This window comes from Conger conger, chromosome 7 (genome assembly GCF_963514075.1).
Source record: "Conger conger chromosome 7, fConCon1.1, whole genome shotgun sequence".
Classification (NCBI taxonomy): Eukaryota; Metazoa; Chordata; class Actinopteri; order Anguilliformes; family Congridae; genus Conger; species Conger conger.
This window is the reverse complement of record NC_083766.1, coordinates 39806487-39830696: the sequence shown is the minus strand read 5'-3', so window position 1 is coordinate 39830696 and position 24210 is coordinate 39806487. Positions and strand designations below refer to the sequence as shown.

The 24210-nt window shown below is 39.4% G+C and overlaps 1 protein-coding gene across 1 annotated transcript; it reads right to left on the bottom strand.

Moving 5' to 3' along the window:
- Window positions 1-198: 198 nt before the first annotated feature.
- Window positions 199-23143, bottom strand: LOC133134078 (interstitial collagenase). Its single transcript, XM_061250477.1, has 10 exons — window positions 23040-23143; window positions 14726-14961; window positions 14504-14649; window positions 14150-14275; window positions 13782-13970; window positions 12290-12419; window positions 12067-12197; window positions 8672-8831; window positions 686-789; window positions 199-592 (listed from the first exon to the last, which is right to left on the bottom strand). Exons 1-10 carry the CDS (start codon window positions 23094-23096, stop codon window positions 492-494), a joined length of 1380 nt encoding a protein of 459 aa, XP_061106461.1. The 5' UTR covers window positions 23097-23143; the 3' UTR covers window positions 199-491.
- Window positions 23144-24210: the final 1067 nt, after the last annotated feature.

Below are 24210 nucleotides of genomic sequence, written 5' to 3'. Positions count from 1 at the left end.
AAAAATCAGGTCTTTTTATTCCACATTATGGAGTTCATGGAATATGCAGAATTGCATACAGTAACATTATAATTTTGTTTTGTAAAATATGTTGATACATTTACAGAAAATAATTTGTTTCTTATACAGTATGCATTATACAAAGTCATTAGAAGCTGCAGATTTGTGATTAGTCATACATGAAAAAATACAGTCACAGAGCTTTCTGTTATCCGGTTTCAACAGTCAGCTAGCTGGCTGGCATCCAGTGAAATTACAAAAGCACATTGCATTTGTCCTAGCAGTAAATATCCTGGAAGTTGCATCATCTGGTCCAGCAATACCGGTGCTTGTACTGAGAAAATTACATTGCAAGTCTATAATAATAGAAGCGTAATATTTACTGTTTGGATCGGGGGGACTGACTCACCTCCCCAACTTGCATATTTGTATTTCATTGTTTTATTTGAGGCAAAGCAAACATTATGCAGTGATTTTTGGCCCAAGATTATTTAGCATTGTAACCATTTATTTACATGTGTTGTTTCAACAATGTATTTCAGGATAGGGTCATATTTATACTGAAGATTCCCAGAGAAGAATAAGACAAAACCTGTTGAAGAACAACAGAGAATAATAAACAGAATATTTTATGCTTCTTGCAAATGTATTAAATAAAGGTAAGATTCTAAGATTCGATTCTTACCTGCATGAAACACAGCTGCATCCACAGGTGTTTTTACACCCGGCCAATCATGGAGTATAGGTTTAGGATAGCCCTCTTCCATCTGATTCTGCTCCTCATTATATCTGAAAGACATGCAAATTCTTACAAAATCGAAGAAAATTGCTTTTCCGATGTTACAATTGTAACAACGAAAAATAACTGCATAAATCATTAATATCTGCATTATATTCCAGGACAAAAATTTTGCCTAAACAAGCAAACAATTAGGTATGTAGTTTATTTTTAGTTTATTGCAAGATTAGATTTGTTTCTGTCTCATCTGCATTGTGTGAAAAAGAGACAGAAATTGAGCCCCTTACCAAGAAATCCATTTTTGTAACTGCTTATCTGAGTTGTGTATAAATAGAAAAAGAACATAACCATATTTCAAATGAAAACTGTATGAGAGTTCTGTGTTTAATTCATGATCCTTCCATTTGAGCTCTATGACAACACAAGCACCTCATAATGAAATGGGTGTGTTATTGTTGCCATAGGTACTAGCTCATTTATGGTCATTGATGACATAAATCCTGATAGCAGCAGAATGAATTGTGTCAGAAGCATCCTATCTGATCAGATCCACCCAAATGCATCAAAACTCATAGGATGGTACTTCATCTTGCTGTAGGACAATGACCCCAAACATACAACTAAAGCAACAAAGGAGTTTCAGGGACAAAAAGTGGAATGCTCTTGACTGGCCAAGTCAATCACTCATCCTGAAGTCCAACTGAACATGTGTTTTAATTGCTGAAGTCAAGGGTAAAGGATAAAAACCCCAAAACAAGCAGTTACCGAAGATAGCTGCAGTACTAGGCTTGAGAGAGCGTTCAATTGTCAAATTTCTGTCAGTTCTGATTCCAAAAGCATTATGTTACATTGTAACAGGTTAAGATCTTATCTATTTTGCTACTGTCCAAAAACCAAGTAATCTCATTGGCTTGGAGTGTAGGAAAAGGCTCAGAAAAAAGGCCTAGGTCAGACACTGCTAGTCAAAGGAGTGCTTGACAGAAAAGGGAAGCAGCTACATATTGAGCTAACATTAGCCAACTTACAGGATTCAGTGTATCCTCCTAATAAGCTTGAATTTGGTTTGCCAAGAGTTGCCCAAGTGAATAGTCATGTGGTTGTGTCCACTATAATACCACTATTTTGTATCACTACAGTATTTTCCATTGCACTATTACACCTCTAGGAAATGGATCAGTCTAGCGCATCATATATTGAATAAACTTGTTTTCTAGCATTATCAAGCAATCATTTTCTTCATTGTATTAAGTTGTAGTGATATCATTATTTAATGGAAAAGGGCCTTAAAATGAAACCTCATTCTTTCAAAATGAAACAGTTTTAAGTCTTGAAAAAATTACTATAAAGAGCAGTGAACAGTTAAACTAAATGAAATGAATATTTGTTGTGACCACCCTTCGCCTTTAAAATTTCATCAATTATCTTAGGTACACTGTCCTGTTTTATAAGAACATCTTTGGCTAGCAGCTTCCTAGCAGAGGCAACCAGATTTTCTGCCAACACTGCCAACAGTTCAGATTTTACAACAAAATAATTATTTTACGATGCCTACATCTAGAGGACTGATCTCTTCTGAGTGAATATTTCTGAGGAAGACAGTGAAAACACCTTTGACTCCACAATAGAGGGCATTTTCAGTGACGTGACCCCATTTTATATCGGTGAGCATCTAAATACATTCTGAAAATATTGTTTATTATTCAGTATGCTTATGAATAAGGGGGCTGCTGCTTTTGAATAATAGCAGGTGAAATTGTGGAATGTGTTTGACTTGTTGATGGGGGTTGGGTATTTGACAAAAACGTCACTCAGCGGTGACATATTACTGTCAGCAACTGACTACTTTTTACATAAAAACTTGATCAAGGCTGTCTGAGATCAGAAGCAAAGTCTGCAGAAGAACTGTGGCAAGTTCTCCAACATGCTTCGAACAACCTCCCTGCTGTTCGTCTTATAGAACTGCAGGACAGCGTTGGCTATCTCCGTTCCCATCAACTATAGTGAAAACAGAGGGAGCTAAGCTAAGGAACGCTTCCAGTACTCACACTAAGGAGCAAGAAAAGGTTTTGACAACGTAAACGTAAAGGATATTGTCAGAAGCACAAATAGCGAGTGAGGAGGAAGGAAGTGGCAACAAGACACTGAAGCACTGAGCTACAACCTGGGAGCGTATAAATAGCCCTCCCACAGCTGGTGCGAATGATGCTAATGAATGGGAGGTACACGCCCACTAGGAAACCGGAAAGAAACTCAGAAAAAAGGACGATACCGTCCCCATGGTGAAACTAACACCCAGGCCGTAATAAAACTTGACAATCTCAGAGAAATTATGCAGTTTTAAGGCCGAAGGGTATTCACAAAAAATATTGATTTGATTCGGTTTCTGCCAAATTACTGAAATGTAATGTAAAATGTATAGTATGTTTATTTAGGACCTTGAATTATTTTTGAAAGAATCTTATCTGTACAGAATGTTATACAGGTACAAGTACTGTAATTAACAACTATACTAGTGTATTTATTAAGCATGAAATTAACATTTTATTAGTTAATGTATTAGTAAACTGTACTGTACTAAGTAATGTATTAATTTCATGTTTATTTATACATTAGCAAACAATAGGATAAACATATACTTAGTTAAACCATACAACAAATACATGAACTGTTTTTTTATTTTGATTCCAATGCAATAACTAACATAGTTAACATGATTTAATGATGCATATAATACATAACTAAAGCTGTACAGATAACTTCTCAGTAGTTACTTAGTAACCAAATTAGTTAATGCCAATTAATGTAACATTGTTGTAAAATGTTATCCCCCATTTTCATGTGTGTGGCTGACAAAGCACAACACAACATCCAGTATTTAAAAACACAGTTAAAAGTCTGTTTAGGAAAGCCTATGACATGGGTCATCACACATAGCATGTTATTTCTCTGGTCAGCCTACCTTCAAGTTCCTTTTAACCACTGTTTTTATTGCTTGCTTCCTGTATTTTTACATTTATTTATTGACTCATTTTTTTATGTTTATACTGTACAGCGCTTTGAGCTTGGGAAAATATTATATATTATTTATTATTCTTATAAATATTATTATTTAAATATCTCTGCTATTATTAAACCATGATCCTTGGGTTCTCCACCGGGGACAACATGCACTTGCATCCTCTTCACTGCAAGTGTGCAACCATTTCATGCTTTAAAAAGTTGTAATATTGCCCTTTGGTAGTTTCTACTAGCAAAACAGGAAGTGATCGAATGACACAATGTAGTTCCCTTAGACTGAGATCTACCAGGCAGCGGCAAATTTGCATATATTTTGGGTTTTTCCACAGTAACTACTTGTTGTTCACACAACCACCACCAGGTGGCAAATGTGAGCACTCTAGTCTAGAGCTGTTTGAAATACTTGCAATGTTCCGACAGAAGGGGGCAGCAGAGTGTTGTATTTCTAATATAGGCATACATTTCAAGAACAGTCCACAAACTCTTCCCAAACTATCTAAAGATACACAAACCTACACAAAGAGACAAAGGGGACAAAACCTTCCAGTAGTCTTATGTTTTGCTTCTTTAATTTTTCCAGTCCGTTTTCAGGCATTTCGGACGCTATTTAAACTTGCCCTAGAGCTGTTTCAACTTGTTTGATCCCTTTCACTACTGCTACTTTGGACTGAACTGTAATTGCCAGGAATATCATAGAATTGTACAGATGGTCTATAGTCATACCAAAGACATGTATCTTCTTTCTGGATGAAAAATATTTGCTCTAATATGTGGGGGGAAATGTTTTAATCAAGCAAAAACCTGTTTGGTTATTCCCCAGTCTCCCCTATGTAGATTCCAACAAATATAAGCCTATTAGCCTATATTTATTAAAAATAACTGTAATTCCATGCGCTTGCGCTAACCTTATTGAGGTTGTGTAATTGTTTGCTCATAGGAGAGTGGATAGTGGAGAATGACATGTCAAAGCTATACTGCCTTATAACTCATAACACAGTGATTTAAATGACGTGCACTCAGTGAGCACTTTATTAGGTATTTATTAGACTTATTAAGTCTTCTGCTGCTGTAGCCTTTCCAATAACAAGTTTGATCCGTGTGTGTGTTCAGAGATGCCCTTCTGTATACCACTGTTGTAATGCATGGTTATTTGCATTGCTGTTACCTTGTCATCAGCTTCAACCAGTCTGGCCCTTCTCCTCTTCTGACCTCTCTCAATAACAACACATTTCTGCCCACAGAACTCCTGCTCACTGGATGTTTTTTTGTTTTTGGCACCATTCTCTGCAAACTGTAGAGACTGTTATGTGTGAAAATCCCAGGAGATCAGCAGTTTCTGAGACTGGTACCAGCGATTATTCCACGGTAAAAGACACTTAGATCACATTCCTTCCCCATTCTGACATTTGGTCTGAAAAACAGCTGAAGCCCTTGACCACCTCTGCATGCTTTTATGCCAGGGGTGCACAGCAAGGGCCAAACCATTTCAGGATTTTGCTTAACTTCTGCTTAATTACTTAATTAGCTCCATCATACTGTATCTTGGTCATTTTCATAAGCAGCAGCTACAGTCAGGTGTATCCTAAAGATTTTACTGTGATCCAGTACAGGATTGAACCAGTGTAATCTATAGAGCTGTCAGAAAAATAAAATGAAAGTAATTGGTTGGAACAAAAACCCCCATGTTTCAACATGCCCTGGGTTAGTTTGTGCCCTGTTCTGTACAATGAAAAACATGGAACCTGACAGTTCCAGAGTTTTAATTGGCTAAATACTAAGATTACATGCACAATTCAAATGCATTATCTATAAAAAGCTACCGAGAGCGTGACATCTAGTTTTCTAGTATTGAAGTATTGAAGCTTGCAATGATATCCACTGCTGTAAAATATTCTGATCTAAAAATAATTGAAATGGTAGACACCGAAGACAATTGGCTCAAAGAAACAGGAGTACATATTTTTGCTGTGGTTCACATTTTGGTAATATCCGTAAGCTTTAAAAAAAGACCTCAAAATATCTGCATTTTATAGAACCCAGTATATACATTTTGGGGGGGTTTTGGCTCTCTTATTATGTGTGAAAAATGCAGAATTCTGCATCAATGTGACAAAGACACACCATTTATGAAAACAACATGTACAAAAATGGATATTTGGATGTAATGGAGTTATTACATTATTGGAATTTGGCAGACGCTCTTATCCAGAGCGACATACAGTTGATTAGACAATCCTCCCCTGGAGCAATGCAGGGTTAAGGGCCTTGCTCAGGGGCCCAACAGCTGTGCGGATCTTATTGTGGCTACACCGGGGATTCAAACCACCGACCTTGAGTTTCCCAGTCCTTTACCTTAACCACTACCCTACAGGCCGCCCCATTTATCCCCACCTGTTATCATATGTTATCAGCACTGTTAACATATGTGCAACATGTCCATTGCACAAAACTAAAATCTATGTAAAACTATGCTGAATGTTAACATTGTGAGTTGTTGACGTACAGCAAAGTAATTAGTGATGAGCATTCTGGCTCTTTTCAGTAAGTCAGATCCGGCCAAAGTTAGTGTTGGTTTGACATATGATTTGTGCTTATATATAATTTAAATTGTTAAATGAAATCTGACTGTCTTCTAATTTCCAAAATGACATTATTTTGCATTATTCATTCATTCATTCATTCATTCATTATCCTAACCCGCTTATCCTGAACAGGGTCGCAGGGGGCTGGAGCCTATCCCAGCTTACATTGGGTGAAAGGCAGGAATACACCCTGGACAGGTCACAGGGCACACACCATTCACTCACACACTCATACGTATGGGCAATTTAGACTGTCCAATCAGCCTAACCTGCATGTCTTTGGACTGTGGGAACCCAGTACCCAGAGGAAACCCACGCAAACATGGGGAGAACATGCAAACTCCGCACAGAGAGGCCCCAGCCGACGGGGATTTGAACCCAGGACCTCCTTGCTGTCAGGCGGCAGTGCTACCCACTGCACCATCCGTGCTGCCTATTTTGCATTATGCTTGTAATAAATTTAAATATTTAAACAAATGTAAAAACAGAAAGATTATTAAAAGGGGATTTGAATGTATACATCTACATCATGGTTACCATAATATTAGGCTACTTTATAATCAATTTGATTAAAGGAATTTGGGGGTTAACAATTAGGATATGGCAAGACTAATATTCAATTAATAGACCTAGTCGTTAGCCTAAATAATGCATCTACTACCATCTCTTACCACCTTCAAGCTGCACCTCTCCTCGCCCCTTCCTACCTCCCTGTAAACCTTAATTGTTGTTGTTGTCTTTACTTGTGTTATTATGCTCGGATGATACCTTTGCCAGTTTTGTTTGGGTAGGTAAGATGTTTATTGTTCATATATTTGCATGGCACGGTGTGCATATATACCCTAGATGTATTTATATATATAAATACATCTAGGGTCTTTCAGTGCACTTATCCCTGGTTATGGGTATGCACTTTAGTGTACGTCACTCTGGATAAGAGCGTCTGCCAAATGCCATTAATGTAATGTAATCTATTTAATAATTCCACAACATTGTATGGATAAATACATTGCGATTTGATCTCTGCAGTATAATAGGCTGTCATACGAGTCCCGCGTCTCTATTCAGAATTAAAATGTGCACAATGATTGGATAATTAATGACTGCGTTAATCTGTAATCATACAGTCGTCAAACATATAGCCTACAATATTAAATCAATTTATTCAGTCTATTCAATACCACGTAGCCTACATCAAATGTCTCTTCACTCTTGCTCGATAATTATATATTAAGTTAACGGTATGCCTCCACTTAATTATTCTACCATTATTATTGAATGCAGGCGTCATATGAACGCTGAAGTAATAATTCCACCTCCCTTATTCTCCCCCAGAACTACAGAATTTCTTTCAGCTACCAAACTGAATAAATCCAAGATGAATCCAAAGTAGAAGTTATGAATGAGTGATTATGGTCAAACGTTTTACATTGTTAAGAAACAATGACAGTGCATATAAAATGATTTGAATGAGGCTATATAAAAATACATTTGGTCCTTCAAAAAATTCCAAAGCACACTTGCCCTTGTCACATGGCACACTACTGCGCACCATTTGAAAACCACTGCACTAGAGTATAAAAAATGTGATAACATGAGTCAACCATACACAGAAGACACAGATGGTAACCATCAAAGGTTGGACATACCACTTAGCACTGTAAGGGCAATAACAAAAAGGGGTAAAACATATGGAATTATTGCAAATTTGCCAGGAAGAGCAGGCAAGTGCCTATTATCCCCACAGACGGTAAAGAAGATGGTGAGGGAGGCCATAACCGAAGGATCGCAGACACTGGTCATGAGCTTCAGTTAATGTTCACATCAACCATCAGAATTGGGAAAAAATGTGATCTGACTTTATCTGTGGAATGATTGTTGGTGCCAGACAGGAATGTTTGAGTATCTCAGAAACTGCTGATCTCCTGGGATTTTCAAGAGTTTGCAGAGAATGGTGCGAAAAACAAAAAATGTCCAGGAGTTGCATCATCAAAAATGGGCAGAAACGTGTTGTTAATGACAGCGGTCAGAGGAGAAGGGCCAGGCTGGTCGAAGTTGACAGGAAGGTGACAGTAACACAAATAACCACACATTACGGTGGTATGCCGAAGAGCATCTCTATACATACAATGCATCAAGCCTCTAAGTGGATAGGATACAGCAGCAGAAGATAAGTCTAATACCTAATAAAGTGTAGGTATATATAAAAGGTATATTCTGTATATATATATATATATATATATATATATATATATATATATCATACATAGTTTATATAAAATACTTGTATGTACTGTGCAGTATATTATCTCCAAATATAAGCCATTGATACCGCCAACACATATTCCCCGTGAAGAAAACTGTCTGCCGTGCTCCTCGAAAGTGAAGGGCTGCATCAATTGCTCTCACAGTACTAGGGAACCCAAACTCAGAGATATTCTTTGGGAATCCATGCAAGAGTTCCAGCTGCTGCACTGCCCAGTACTGTGAACCTGTAACACAGACAGTTTATTTCCATTAACCATATTTATATCACCTTATGTGAACATCACAACATTTCAATGTGATCAGCCACAAGTATTATTATTTCAATATAAGTGCAATTCAACTTATGAAAGGAAACCGCTGGCATTCAGATAATTGTTACTTAATTTACTCATCAGACTATGAATAAATAAATTCAAGCAATGAAATAACTTTTTTTAGCTTTAGTTTTTATTTTATTTACTGTGAAAGTAGCTTATCCAGTCTTGGATTTCCCAGGGTGCCACCTTATTTGCAAGTTTGCAAAGCATCTAGGGATTGTGACATCACATGGTTGCAGTTTGCAGTTTACAGTCTTGGCTTTCAAGTACTCAGCGTTTCCTTGTTTTGTTATCCTCTGTGCACGCCGTAGTCAGTCTGTCAGTTAATTAATTCACTGTTATTCGTTTCACCTGCGTTTCACTTCCTGATTGTTTCCCACACCTGATTATCATACCCTCTTGTTTATTTATTGTTGTTGTTTATTTAAATCCCTTTGTTTGCCCAGTTCGTCACTAGATTGTTATGTGTCAATACCATACTCTCCAGCGTTTATATCTGACTGATTTCTGTTACGACCTGTTTTGTCTCCGACTTCCATATTTTGCTTTACCTGTCTGTCTTGTTTTGAACCACAGTTTATCGACCCGTTTTGGCTTTTCGACTTTCGTTTTCGGATTCTGTTTTTGTTTGGTTTGCCTGATAGTTAACAACCCTTTGCCTGTGACCTCGACTTCGTTTTTTGATTATCCCTGATATATCTGTTTGCTGGTGTATTGACCCTCTGCCTGGACACTTAAAAACAACCTGCCTTATCCCTGCTGATTCTTGTTTGCTGACTATCGACCTCCGCCTGTTTTACCTGCCAAAGTTACAATAAAGACTCTGGACTGAATCTGGTGGTACTGCGACTGGGTCCTGTTCTGATCCCTGACAAAAACATACTCCTCAACATGTATGATGTTTACAAATCATTTGCATATGGGTGAATACTGTAATTCAGAAAGTTTTTCCTCTTCTAAGCTTACTCATGAAGTCTAAACATCACTTAGTCGATCAACAAATACTTCACCCCCTTTGTCGTTGAGAGCTCTTTTTATACTTGATTGTCATGCACTTCTCGTTTGTGAGGAAATATGGGTAGGCACATTTCCCGGCTTTAGATCCCGACAAAGATCGCTTCGCGTCGAAACGCGTCGTTAATGTTGGCTGTGCCGAACACACCGCAACGACGGTCCGCCGACGGCCAAGTTGCACGTACGTTCTGCGCCTGCGTGAGAGGTAATAACTCTCCACACCAGCAGGTAGTCTGTATTTGTCTTTCAAAAAATGGAAACCGGAAGACCGGGGAATGCGTTTGCATTGCGTTGGACCTAGAAGCAGCCATTGTCTCGCTCACAACAAACAGTTTGCAGCAATTTCCTTGTTCTCTCGCTATTTAGTAATACTAATCGAAAATTTTGTCTGGTAGTGATAGTAACTTTGGAATGGCTTGCTTTCATTGCTTCCGTTTCTCTTCTCGTGCACTGATTCACTAGCTGGACAGCCAATCAGAGAGCTCTCTCTCATCGACGGCTCCGATGGCGTCGGAGCCCTCCAAAACACGCCGACGGAGTGTCAGCATGCGGGACACACCAGAAAGACTCGGCCGACAGGGCGCCACCGACCTCCGACGGCCGACCCTCGGTTTGGTGTGTCCGAGCCTTTACATCGACTCAGTCCCAAGTGCTTGTTAAATTCTTAGTCCATTGTTGAAGCAATCACTACTGAAGTGTTGGCAACACAGCCAAGCATCTTTTTATTGAAGTAAATGAAAGTAAATAACACTTAATATTAGGTAGCATATCCCTAGCCTGCAATACCTGCATCAACCCTACAACCCATTGACATCACCAAACTGTTGCATTCTTCTTTTTTGATGCTTTTCCAGGCTTTTACTCCAGCCTCTTTCAGTTGTTGTTTGTTTCGGGGGGTTTTCCCTTCAATCTCCTCTTCAGGAGGTAAAATGCACGCTCAAGTGGGTTGAGGTCAGGTGATTGACTTGGCCAGTCTAAAACCTGCCACTTTTTCTCCTTAATTAAGTCTTTTGTTGTGTTGGCAGTGGGTCATTGTTTTGCTGCATGATAAAGTTCCTCCCAATTAATTTGGACGCATTCATCCGTAAGTTGACAGACATAATGTTTTTATAGACTTCTGAATTCATCCTGCTGCTACCATCATGAGTTACATCATAATAAAGATTAGTGAGCCCACTCCAGAAGCAGCCATGCAAGCCCAAGCCATGACACTTCCTCCACTGTGCTTTACAGATGAGCTTGTATGTTTTGGATCATGAGCCGATCTCTTGTTTCTCCACACTTTGACCTTACCATCCCTTTGGCAGAGGTTAATCTTGGTCTCATCAGTCCATAAAACTTTGTTCTAGAACTTTTCTGGCTCATCTCTGTACTTCTTTGCAAACCGATTCTTACTACTGATGAGTGGTTTGCATCTTGTGCTATAGCCTCTATATTGCTGCTCTCTAAGTCTTCTTGAAACGATACCTTCACCGCTGCACTGTGGAGATTGTTTGTGATTTGTCACTGACTGATGTTTTGGGGTTTTTCTTCACAGCTCTCACAATGTTTCTGTCATCAACTGCTGTTATTTTCCTTGGTCGAGTTCAATGTCTGTTGCTTTCTTTTTCAGGACATTCCACATTCTTGTAGAATCTATCACTAATGCTTGCCCAATGGTTCTGATTTCCTCTCTTTTCTAAGCTTCAAAATGGCGTGCTTTTCCCCCAAAGACGGCTCTCTGGTCTTCATGTTGGTTCATCTTTTCTTTTTTGATATTTTTTTAGGCCTTTTTCAGCTTTATTGGACAGTATATAGTATAGAGAGACAGGAAGAATGGGAGCGAGAGAGAGGGGAAAACATGCGACAAATGTCAGACGGTCGGATTCAAACCGCCGACGTCGAGGCTCGCAATGAGCATGCTGTCAGTGCTCTAGAAATGTTGTGATGTTCAAGGTGATGAATCTGTCAATTCACATGCACACATGACATTTCTAAACCTCAGTTTTACCCACCGGGATAAACCCATTAGAACTGCTGATTTTGGTAGAGTCATGCTCACTAGCATGTGATTGCTGATGATTGGAAGAAGATGACCTGCACTAAAGAGCATAATATGTTAAAATTAGAATTAACAAGTCTTATTTACCTTTGAAAAACAAAATGGTGTTCTCTGAAGTCTCATATGCTGCACTGATATTTGAAGGAACAGCAAACCATAGACTAGTTATCAATGTAATGCCTACTTGATCAAAGTTTGGGTGAGTCCGCCACATAAATCTGAAAAAGAAAAACATGATTTTATCAATATTGAAAATGTTGCATAACATTTTATGATTCTGAAGTTATATTAACAGGACTGGCCCATTTACCTGTCTTTAAAGAAGACCATTTCCTGTTGCATTGTCATCACAGCGTCAAACGACAGACTTGGATCACATTTCTCAGGAGTCTTTGGAGGAATACGAAGCTGTGACATCATCATAAGATCTGGATTGACACCTGAGAGGAATGCATTTATGCTGGTTAACACTTAAGAGGAAAAGGAATTGCTGATTCAAGCCCCCAGTCGGCACATAAAGATGTCCTGACCTGCTTCTGGAGAGATGAAGTTGTTTCCTACACAAAAAAAAGAACCCTATCATTGACCCCTTTCAGTGTCGTCAACATATCCTATTAAAAGGCCAAAACCGATGTTTCTGTCCAACTCTTTATTCTACAAACTATTAATTCTCCATCATGCCAATGCCATTATACCAGAAGTCATTGAACTCCATTGATGTCCAAAAAGGTATTAAAACAAGTCAGTGATACATAATGTTGCTTTGGTCAGCATAATTAATTATTAAGAAGAATCTGAGCTTTGATTTTTTTTATTGACTTAGGTTAAGACAAAGCTGAGCTGTATTTAAATGAACTTCAGTGCACATTTGGATCTGTGTGCGCATGCTATCGCCTCTTTTGTGATCAAGACCCTTCTCTGAGCTCACTTACAAAAGTTAAGGCTATTCAGTAGACAAATGATCTAAGCAAACCACTAAACAAAAATGCATTATGCAAGCCCAGGGTTTTATCAAACAAATTTGGGGCTCTTACTTTAGTACGCTGTGTGCTAAAACAGGCAGTGTGGCAAAAATGTGGTATGGAATAAGGGCTAAGCATATGGAAAATGGAATGGAATGCCATAACAGTAACATCACATTCTCACCAGCTCTGATGCATGTGTTACTTATCCACAAAATCAGTCACAAAATGTTCTGAATTAATATAGGGTACACAAACCCATCAATGATCCTTATTTAAATTAAATATTTTAAAACAATAGAGGGGTCAGACACAGCAATGTCACATTTTAAAGAGTTTCTGGAAACTATATGAATGAGTTATTGTCTTGAGTACTTGGGTGCAATATTATTATGTAAATACAGATCTGTTACGTTAGCGTTAACGTTAGCTAACTAGATAAGTTAGCGATTTGGCTGTATAGATTTAGCTAGTAGCAGCTACACAAGGGGGCCATATTATATTAAAGAAACACAGCATTCAAGTAATGTATTTATTGTTGAGACTAACGTTCGTAGCGATTAGCTAGCTAGTCCGCTAAGGTCAGCTAGCAAGCTAGTTTGATGTTATTTAATGATTTATTTAAATGATATTTCAACCATAAAGTTACCATTCAACATATTCAATATTTCAACCTGTCACACTGACAAGAGCAAAATAAAGTTTAGAGGCTTACAAACAGCATCATACCAGCTTGCAAACTGTCCTGCCACTTCCTAGTGATTCTGTCTTTTTTGCTGGACTTTTGGCAGTCTTGCACGCAGGAAAAGATGGTGTTTTCGTAAATATAGATTGACTGACAAAACCGCCAAGAAGAATCTGACTTACCATACATTTTTTGAATACTTTCTACATCATTAAAGGAGAGGCCAAACTCATTTATTGTGACAAAGCTGTAGGCAGGGTACATGACTGCCCCCGGGTCTGAAGAATGTGGGAGACCCAGAGCATGACCAAACTCATGTGCAGCCACAGCAAACAAGTTGATTCCTGTAAGAGATGACATGAGTGCACACTTACTGCTTTGCCTACCTTTTCTCCGTATCTGTTCAGGAACTGATATTGGGATGAGGTCCTTACTTCCCTACAGCATTGATTCATTACAAGAAACAATTGAATGAAAACGCTAAATATTCTGGCAGTATGTGCACCCCTCTCCCAAATTTTACCACTAGAATTCATAGTCCATCGCTCCTCTTCATCAAAATGGACATCCCCTCCAATGCCATCTCCAGGCTGGAAAGCATGTGCTAGGACTCCCCCATTGCCATCAAAAGCAAAGTCGTCCTCATGATCTGCGGCAGATCCAGTAATGATGAGGGTATAACCCACTAACCCACCAAATCCTTACAGACACATAAGAAAATGGATTTCTGCAAAGCTGTTCAAAACACAATGTACATGTTGTAATTAACTCTCTACCCTTATGAAAATGTCAAATTGAAATCACCAATGAAATAAGGTAGAATATCACGTAAGTATAAATATCTTTTATAATAAATATATTCATGTTTCATGGTCACCTCTTGTTTTGAAGGAGATCATGATGTCAGCTTCTTTTCCTTTCCTCCGCAAGAATCGCAGTGGTGTGACGTTGCTCCACAACCTCCATGCCTTCCTAACAGCTCTTCTCAGCTGTGAAGATCTCACTGCCGGACTGTTTGCAATGCTGTGCAGTTAGCATACACAAATGTTAATCTTACAAGGATCAACACTCCCCTCCCAGTTGACTGCAGCTCTCTCACCTGTAGGTCAGATACTTGTTTTTCCACTTGACCTTGTCCTCAAATGTCTCCACATCTGATAGTCCACAGCGGGGCCTCCTCATTGCATTCACAGTGCAGGGGGTTAGCTCCCCAGTCTTCTTAAGACCGAAGAACTGATGCATGCCTTTCAATTTGTCCTGGAACATGTCAATTTCTGTCATCCGCCGCTGCCGCCCAGTATTAGGTTTAAATCCACAGAAGCTCTCCAAGTACTTCTAGATTAAATAGAAATACATTGTTATTAAAGCCGGATGCTTGGCATGCCAAATATTTGCTGGAATCATAGAACAGTCGTGGCAAAGTAGTTGAAAATGACTAAAGACTGAAAAACTGGCAGAAATCGCAGGGGTTTTTGATCTCAGCAGATGTGAAGCAACTGAAATAACATGAGCAACTGTTTCAACACAGTAACAAATGCTTGAAGTTTCATTCACAATAACAATGCTTGAACTCCAAAGAGTTCAATTTTTGTTTCATGTAATGTAATGTAATGTAATCAGACCAGAGAATCTTTTGAAATTGAAGAGTGGCTTCCATCTAGCTACTCTACCATAAAGGCCTGACTGATGGAGTGCTTTTGAGGTAGTTGTCCTTCCAGCAAAAATACTTTTTATTAGAGTACTCAGTTTAGCCAGACAGTCAACTCCTGTCAAGTCCTGGTGGTTCCAAACTTCTTCCATTTCACAATTATTGACGCCACTGTGCTGATGGGAACACTCAAAGCTTTAGATCTTGCCCTGATCTATGCCTCCCCACAATTTTATTGCGGAGCACTACAGAGAGTTCCTTGTACTTCATGGCTTGATTTTTGTCCCGACATGCACTGTGAATTGTGGGACCTTATATGCACAGGTATGTGCCTTTCTAAACTATGTCTAATCAATACATTTTGCCACAGGTGGACTCCAGTCAAGTTCTAGGCACATCTCAAAGAAGCAAACAGGATCCACCTGACCACAATTTGGAGTTCCTTAGCAAAGGGTCCGAAAACCTATGTTAATAAGATAATTTAATTTTTCAATTTTTAATAAGATTTTATAAAAACATGTTTTCACTTTATCATTATATGTTACTGAGAGTAGATTGATGGGCAAAAATTGAATTTGTATCCATTATCTACAACAGAATAATAAATTGAAGGGGTTTGAATATTTTCTGAAGCCATTGTGTACTGTAGTTTAACCGAAGTACAATGCACATAAACTATTTTGTACTGCATTTTTACTTCACAAGCACAACACCTACATTATAACTGCAATAAATAAATTGTGTGTCAAAAATATTGCAATAACTATGGTGGCTCACAAGGGTCAACGCTTCAAAAGCAAATGCAACATGGAAACATGCTGCAAGAAAAGAAACATACTGAAAAATGTCTGGGCAAATATAAAAAGGCAAGTTCAGAAACTATTCAAATAGAACGAATGCGCTTCAAAAGAGAAAGCACAAACTAAAAAGTGTAGTAAAATTAAAAAGTGCAAATCATCCAAATATCCAAATTCAAGACACTATAACACCAGAGTTGACACAAAGGAAGTGATCCATGCCACTAGGGGGAATCACACAACGTAATAGAACTGAAACTTTCAGTGGTCCTAGACCCAGAAGTAAATATCCATTCATTCTTTCCAAAAATGCCTAGCTAAAGAGTTAAACCAAACCATCCATCTATGAGATGAATCAGGACATTAGAAAAATAGCAAAAATATCTTTGGGAAAAGGAAAAAACACAAAAAGTACTGTGTACTTCACGTTTTTAAGAGGGAATATGGATAAACCTGACTGGTTTATCCATATAGCAATCTCATACATTTTATTTTTAGGTTTAATTACATTTTCTCTTGTGTGCTTACTTGTTGCAGTGTTGGGAATTTCTTGTACTTAAATGAGCACTGTCATGCTTTTTTCCAGTTGATCTTGTAAGGATTAAATGCTTAAATTATGTGTGTAGGCATTTCTCTAATCACTGTCAGTGTAGCCATTTCCTAGATATCTTCAGCCTGTGTTACCCAGAAGTTAAAAGGCGCTCAAACTCCACCCTTGAACGCAGAGACTGGTTTATGGGCAGCCACCCATCCAGGTGATCAGGACACTCCAACGAAAATACGGTAATGGTAGCATACAGATATCACAGAACCTACCTTGGCTAGCCTGAGCAATATGAGCTCCACTGCAGCCATCATTTTGACATTCAGCAATTACCATCAGCCATCATTTTGACATTCTACTGGCTCCATTGCAGCCATCGTCATCGTCAATACATCTGACAGCCTACTGTTGTGTTTTGCTAGCTCATTTTACATTGGATGTCGACAGCTATGATGTATTCATTAGACTAAGCAACAATGCTTTGGTTCAGTTGTAACCAGCTAACCAGGTAGCTAGCTTGCATATACCATTGTTTCACAACCTCGTAGCTCATGGTAAGCTTATTATACCTTTTACGGTTAATACAATCATCTATGAATCTAATTCTAGGCCTATATATTTCAATGAGAGAACTTATTAGGCATCGATTTGACATATGTGGATGTATGACGCATTTTTAAGCCCACTCATGAAGCATGCTACACTCATGTCTTCTAATCATGCACGCTCTTGTGGTCGCTCTCAACATGATGATTGCCATAAAATGTAACCAATCAGAACATCACAGTCCAACTCACTCAGCACACTTGCTCTGCCATTTTATTTATTTTTGGGTTGAAAAGGGCTTGCGTATATTGTATTGAGAATGTGTTACTTACCCAGCTATCTATCTATACTTCAGGCTTTTGTTGCCCTGCTGCTCTAGGATCTGATTTCGCAAAATATCTAAGGAACATTATGTCTGACCCTGGAGAAATGAGCAACATACTTTACACCACAAAAAAACAAAAAAATCTCTGGTTAGTCTGTAGCTATCCTAGTCATCACCCACACAGAACATTACTAGCTAATTATGTTAGCTAGCTAGCTATGTAGCGTTAAATAGGACAATTTAGCTATAATGGCCACTTCTAGCTAGCTAGCTATGTTATTAAGTCCTGTAAAGCATATACATTAAACCAACAACAGCAGACTCATTGTCACCCCCAAGCTTAGAAAACGGCATTGCCTTAATGTAACATTATCTCCAGATTTGCAGCTATCAACAGCTAGCACATCCTGGCATTAGGCATGACATCTTCTCCGTTCATTCTCTTTCACTGCCTGCAACTACATAAATTACATGGATAGCTATCATAGCTAGCAATATAGGCAGAGCATGCCGCAATGCCACAAGTCAGACACTAGCTGAAAGTTTTGCAAAATCAGCCATCGCAATGCTTCTGGACAATTACCGTAACTTCAATTATTTCATTTTTGACTCAGTCCGGAAAAGGTGAGAAGAAGAATGTGGTTCAAGGGGTTCAAGGGGTTCAAGGCTTGTTGGCTACTTCATTGAAGCTCTTGCTGCTGTGACGTTTATGTGTAAGGGCCATTATGTATTTGATAGGTAACAGTCTGAAACTACTTCTCTATTCTTTATACATAGTCAAATTATAATAGTCATTAATAGTTCCAGTTATTATGGCAAAATTTGTGGAGTTTATTCAGAGGGAATATTGTAAAATGCAGATTTTGAAATGGTTTACTTTCTGATAACACAAGATATCATCGGTCAGGGCAACCACTGTTTATTTAGATATGATTACATTACCTTACGGTAAAAAAGTATGGAAATTCAACACAACTACATTTAAAGTGAGAGAATGTCATAATGGTTGGCAAAAGCCAAAAAAGATAGGAAATTCACAGAAGCATGAAGAACATCTTGACCTATGCACCGACAAGGCCTCCAACACACAATGCATTAATACCAACCATGGGTACTGTCACTATAGTGGTCGACTTCAAACAACATGTACCACTGGGCAGGCTGCTGAGGATTAAATATTCTCTTTGAATCAGCAACAAAATAGATTATTTTCAGACGAACACAGGAGTTAATTTATTAATTTCTAGAAATCAATTAGGTAAGCATTTTGTTGCTATATGTACTTAAAATGTACCAATTATGTCATGTTACTTTCTAGTAATTAATACTTTGTGTGGTGGAAGCCTTGTCAGTGCATAGGTCAAGATAATGTTCTCGGTGCTTCTGTGAATTTCCTGTCTTTTTTAGCTTTTGCCAATCATTATCTCTTCTTTAAAACATTTTTTTTGTGTTGAATTCATTTCATAAACCGTAAGCGATTTGTGTCATCGTGATTTACCTTTTGTGTGGACATTTTGACTATTACATTTTTAATTGAAGCATTTCACACAGTTTTGAATACTGGATACAAGGTTGTGGCGGTATGTCTTATTTTCCCTTGCCCTAGCTGCAGGTAATAATGACCCAGCCGACCAAATATCCTGTTACGGGAGGGAGGAGATTCTGTGAGCTAGATTGAGCACGGCTGCCATTTGGATTGGTCCACGTCAGCTTAGAAATGGTGAATAGGGAACTAGTTTTCCTGGACTGGACGTGAAGGAACCCGTGGATTTCTATAGAATCCAATCAGCGGGTGCAGACTCCTTCACTGGGGACGCCGTGGGGCTTCAGAAGCAGGAAGTCAATGTAAGCAGCCATTTGCATCCTCGGACCTGAGACTCGTTGTTATAGCGACACTCCCACACTGGCATTTTCTGAACCCTGAAATCAACAAATTTCAATATTCTTCTGAGACACGGGACTCTCACTGCCTGGACAACTCCTTCCTTTTTGGATTTGTTTCACTTATTTAAATGCGTGCTTTGAATGTATATGTCAGGAGCCTGGTGGCTGGGCTGGATTTGCCAGAGTTGGGTGGGGCTCGGTGCGCACATGGATCCACGCGTGTGACGTGCCGGCTGTCGGGTTTGGGGGCGTGACGCAGCTGTTTCCTGTTTGTCTAATGAAGCCGGGCTTAAAAGAAGCAGGTAAGGGGCAGACGCGAGAGAGATGCCGGGGGTTGAATGTTGGAGTCCGCAAACTGAATTGTTGGTTATTCTTCAGTTTGTTGTGTTTGGGTTTCTTTTTCTTTTCTTTCTTGGTTCTTGTTCTGTTTTGGCTGTCTCCCACATTGGCGGAGGTTAGCTGGCTGGCAGCCCCGGAAAAATGTGGACGCTACACATGTGATACTGCTATTAAGTGGGATTCTGGAGGCGAGGCGCGGCGCTGTGTGGAGCCGGACTGGTGCCATGGCAACGACTGCGCGACTTTGCTGAGGAACGACGCAGTGAGACTACACTCACCCTGACAAGGGCGGAGGGAACTGTGAGTCGTCCACACGGCTGTAAAGCAACGGGCGGACCAGTACCGGAGCCAGCACTAGCTCACTCCCCATTGGTGAAACAGCGAGGAAGCTGAATGCGGACAGTGCAGCAGATCCAGCGTGCAGTGTACAGCAGAGTGGTTCGGGGCGCAGCTCAGCGACCCGGAGACTATATTGCACAGCGGGAGACAGCCGATTGTTTAGCGGTTGGGTTTTCTTTTTTTCTTTTTTTATTTTGGGATGTAGAGGCCCAGCACAGCGGTGGGGGCCAACTACATCCCCTTTTTAAAGTTATTTGTTGTGTTGGTGTTGTGCGTGGAAGTGAAAGGTGTGAGTGCGTGTGTGAGACCCCGCCTGTGTTAGTTGACTTCCCCTTTGAGTGAGGTTTCCCCCCCCCCTCCTGGGCATGGGCTAGGTAGCAGGGGGGCCCTGAGTGGGAAACAATGGAGTGCTGTTTAATCACTGGGGAGTTCAGCAGCGATTGCCTTTGTGTGTGGTGTGACGGGTTTGGGCTCTACCTGTGCCGGGCTCTGGGTACGGGAGGGGGGGGGGGGAGTGTTATTGTAGGAGTAGTGGGGAAGTCGAAGGGGGGTGGGGTTGGTGCAAGTTTGTGCCGTGCTCTGTGTTTTTTGTATAATAAATAAAATAAAGCTTTTGACCTTTACCTGCTTCGTTCTGAGCTCCTTGTGGTGGGTGCGTTCTGCATAAGTATAATAGGAACCCGTGGAGGGGGCGGGAGTCAGCTGGTGCTTTTCCTGCTCCCGACATATATCAACAGGTTTTGTGGGTGAAATGTCACTTGTGTGTTTTGGCCATTTCATAGCATGTTGCATGTGCGAAGTGGATTCCCTTCTGCACTATTTTTGTGGGTGTAATGCAACTTCTCCCAGTCAAGCTACTCATGGGGGGATTACTATGTGTGCAATCTGCCAACTAATACTGCTAGCCTTGTTAAATGAGGTGGACAGTCCAGTCTTTGTTGGTACATCATTTTAATGTGTGAAGCAGACTTACAAAATAAACATTTCAAGAGGGGAAAAAAAGTAACTGAAATAAAGATTAGCATTTTCCTCATTTTGTGTGTGCGTGTCATCCTGAGGATCCAAACTTGCTTTGAAATTTCCTCTTGGCAGTAATAGTGACATTTGCAATCCGCAACATTGGTGAAAACTCATATCTGAAAGTTTTGGTTTTACAAAAACATTATAGGGTATAAGAAGATACACAATTCTAAATGTACCTGTGTAAGCAGACCTCACACTTCAACAAACCTGTCAGTATTGTGGTATCTCTGGATACAGGCAGGTAATCGATCCATAATATAACGTAAAACCATATTCCGACACAACTGTGACTGAGTACATTCACAACCACAACCTTCTGATAAACGGCAGCTGCTCTCTCTCCTGTCACCTGAGTTTTGTCTTGTGTATCATACCACAGTCGATCCCTCACTGCGGTTGTCTACATAGACCAAACTTCACCAATGGCAACACTTCTTTGTCAACTGGAACAGCATTTCACTCATCCACTAGGACCATTTCATCAACCCTGACAACATCCAACTTTACACAGATGCTGCCCTGTCTGCCCGTTTTGGAGGTCTACATGGAGAAATGAAGAGCCATGGCCCCACATGCACACAAAGATCCAACCATTTTCAGCACGGTATTCATTATCTAAACACAACCTTAGTAGACCTCATTAACATTTTTTTATTAGCCATCTATAGTAGCAATTCAACCTCAGTTTTCCTTCATTTGATCTTGTAATTCTAACCAAAGTTGTTATATACGCCCACACATCTTCGTCCAACAAAATCCCAATAATAAATGTAATAAACACTAAAATCAAAGTTAATAAACACACTTGCTAACTTTGAAGGCTATACAGTTTGTCATTTCAATTAATATTGACTACACTATCATATCATGATTAATCACTATTTATCATATCATAATATTGTAAATGAAAAGAAATATAACATCATATCGTTGTTCAAAGTATAAATATTGTATCACAAGGTGCACAAGGAAGACTTTGGGAGTTCACTGAACCCAGGAGCTATTCTTTGCCAAAGTCTTCCCTACTTGTTTATACATTTACATAATCTATCTAAAATGTATTGCTTTTAACTGTGAACACCTATTCAATAAACATTCTTGTTTGCATTCAGTTGATGGCGTGGTTCTTGAATTGAACTCTTAAGTTCAGGATTAAGACCACAACCACAATTCTTCCCACTTTATTCCTATAAGACACGTTACATCTTCATTTTACCTGTCCCATGCTCCCACCCCTCTCTTCTCACTCTGTCTATTTCTCTGCCTCTTTAAATATTACTTGGTCTAGAGGGAGACTAGACCACTAATAGTAATAATCCTTTGCTGAGTTCCTCCCCACACTGCAGACTCAATGTCCATACCTTTATACACCTTGAAATAGTCTATCTACAATTTATTGCATTCAATTGCGAACACCTGTTCAATAAAAATCCTTGTTTGCATTCTGTTAATGGTGTTGTCAATCATTACAACTACAGTTGGATTTATTTATGATTTGTAAGGGGTTTAATCCAGCCTTTGACCTACCTCTGCACTCGTAGCTAAAACTATGCTCCAGATAATGTGATGAACTAATTCCAGGAATTTGTCCTATAATTTGTCAAATCTTTCACCACAGAGATTTCAGATCTTTGAGAAAAAATAAGAAATGCCAACTCTATTCCAAAAGACCAAACAATGCTAATGGATCTATTTTTGATTCATTGCTGCTATTGAATTTCATTTGCTTCTAATCCTATTGGCACTATGCTTTAAGATGCCTCCTTTACCAGTCCTCATTGAACAGAATCTGCAATCCATCTTTCAGATCTCAACATTTGATTTTTAGTAACACAAATGCAACTTGATGTTACATCCCAGTTAACAAAAAAAAGAAATTTCTTTCACAACACCAGAGTAATTTAAATGTACTGGATTTAAAAATCCAGTCCTACCAACAATATTGATACCATTCAAGATTATAAATACCTTCGCAAACTCCAGTTGGTCATCCTCTGGTCTCAGTGGTGGCAGTGGAAGAGCCATCAGCAGACATGGCAGCAGAATAGTCACACTCCAGCAGAGTGTCCACATGTTCCTCTGGTGTGCAAAGCAGAGTGTATGCCAGAACATCTTCATGCTTAAATGCTAAGACAGGGGACACCTGGATCCAAGCCATAATTACCTGCAACTCATGTCACAACAGATGCCCCATAATCATGTGTTTATGTCTTAGATTTGCATATACCGACTTAAAGGTAAAAAACATCAGGGCCGACCAAATAACAAAAATATGCCTATTTTTAATCGCTGAAAAAGACAGGAAATTCAACCCAAAAACCATGTTTTAAAGAAGAAAATCAGAAATTAATCAACTCCAGCGTTCTTGCATTCTATTTGGTTGTTGATTCAAAGCAAACATTTGATTGAATCCTCAGCAGCCTGTGAATTTTCTGTCATTCTCGCTTCTTTAAAACATCGTTTTTGGGTTGAATTCCTGGTCTTGTTTGGCTTCTGCCAACCATTATGACATTATCTCTCACTGAATTTCCTGACTTTTTTTACTGGAAGGTAATCTAATCATATCTATATAAACAGCGGTTGCCCTAACTGATGATATCTTGTGTTTTCAAAAAGCAAACCATATAAAAATTTGCATTTTACAATATTCCACTTGTGTTCTGAAGAAACTCAGCTAATTTTGCCATAATAATCCATCCATCCATGCATTATCTGAACCCGCTTATCCTGAACAGGGTCACAGGGAGGCTGGAGCCTATCCCAGCATACATTGGGTGAAAGGCAGGAATACACCCTGGACAGGTCGCCAGTCCATCGCAGGGCACACACACCATTCACTCACACACTCATACCTACGGGCAATTTAGACTCTCCAATCAGCCTAACCTGCATGTCTTTGGACTGTGGGAGGAAACCGGAGTACCCGGAGGAAACCCACGCAGACACGGGGAGAACATGCAAACTCCGCACAGAGAGGCCCCGGCCGACGGGGATTCGAACCCAGGACCTCCTTGCTGTGAGGCGGCAGTGCTACCCACTGCACCATCCGTGCCGCCTGCCATAATAATTTGAACTATAATTATTAATGTCTAATATAAGTAGCATTTGACCATTTAAAAGGACAAGAGAACTGTAGGTA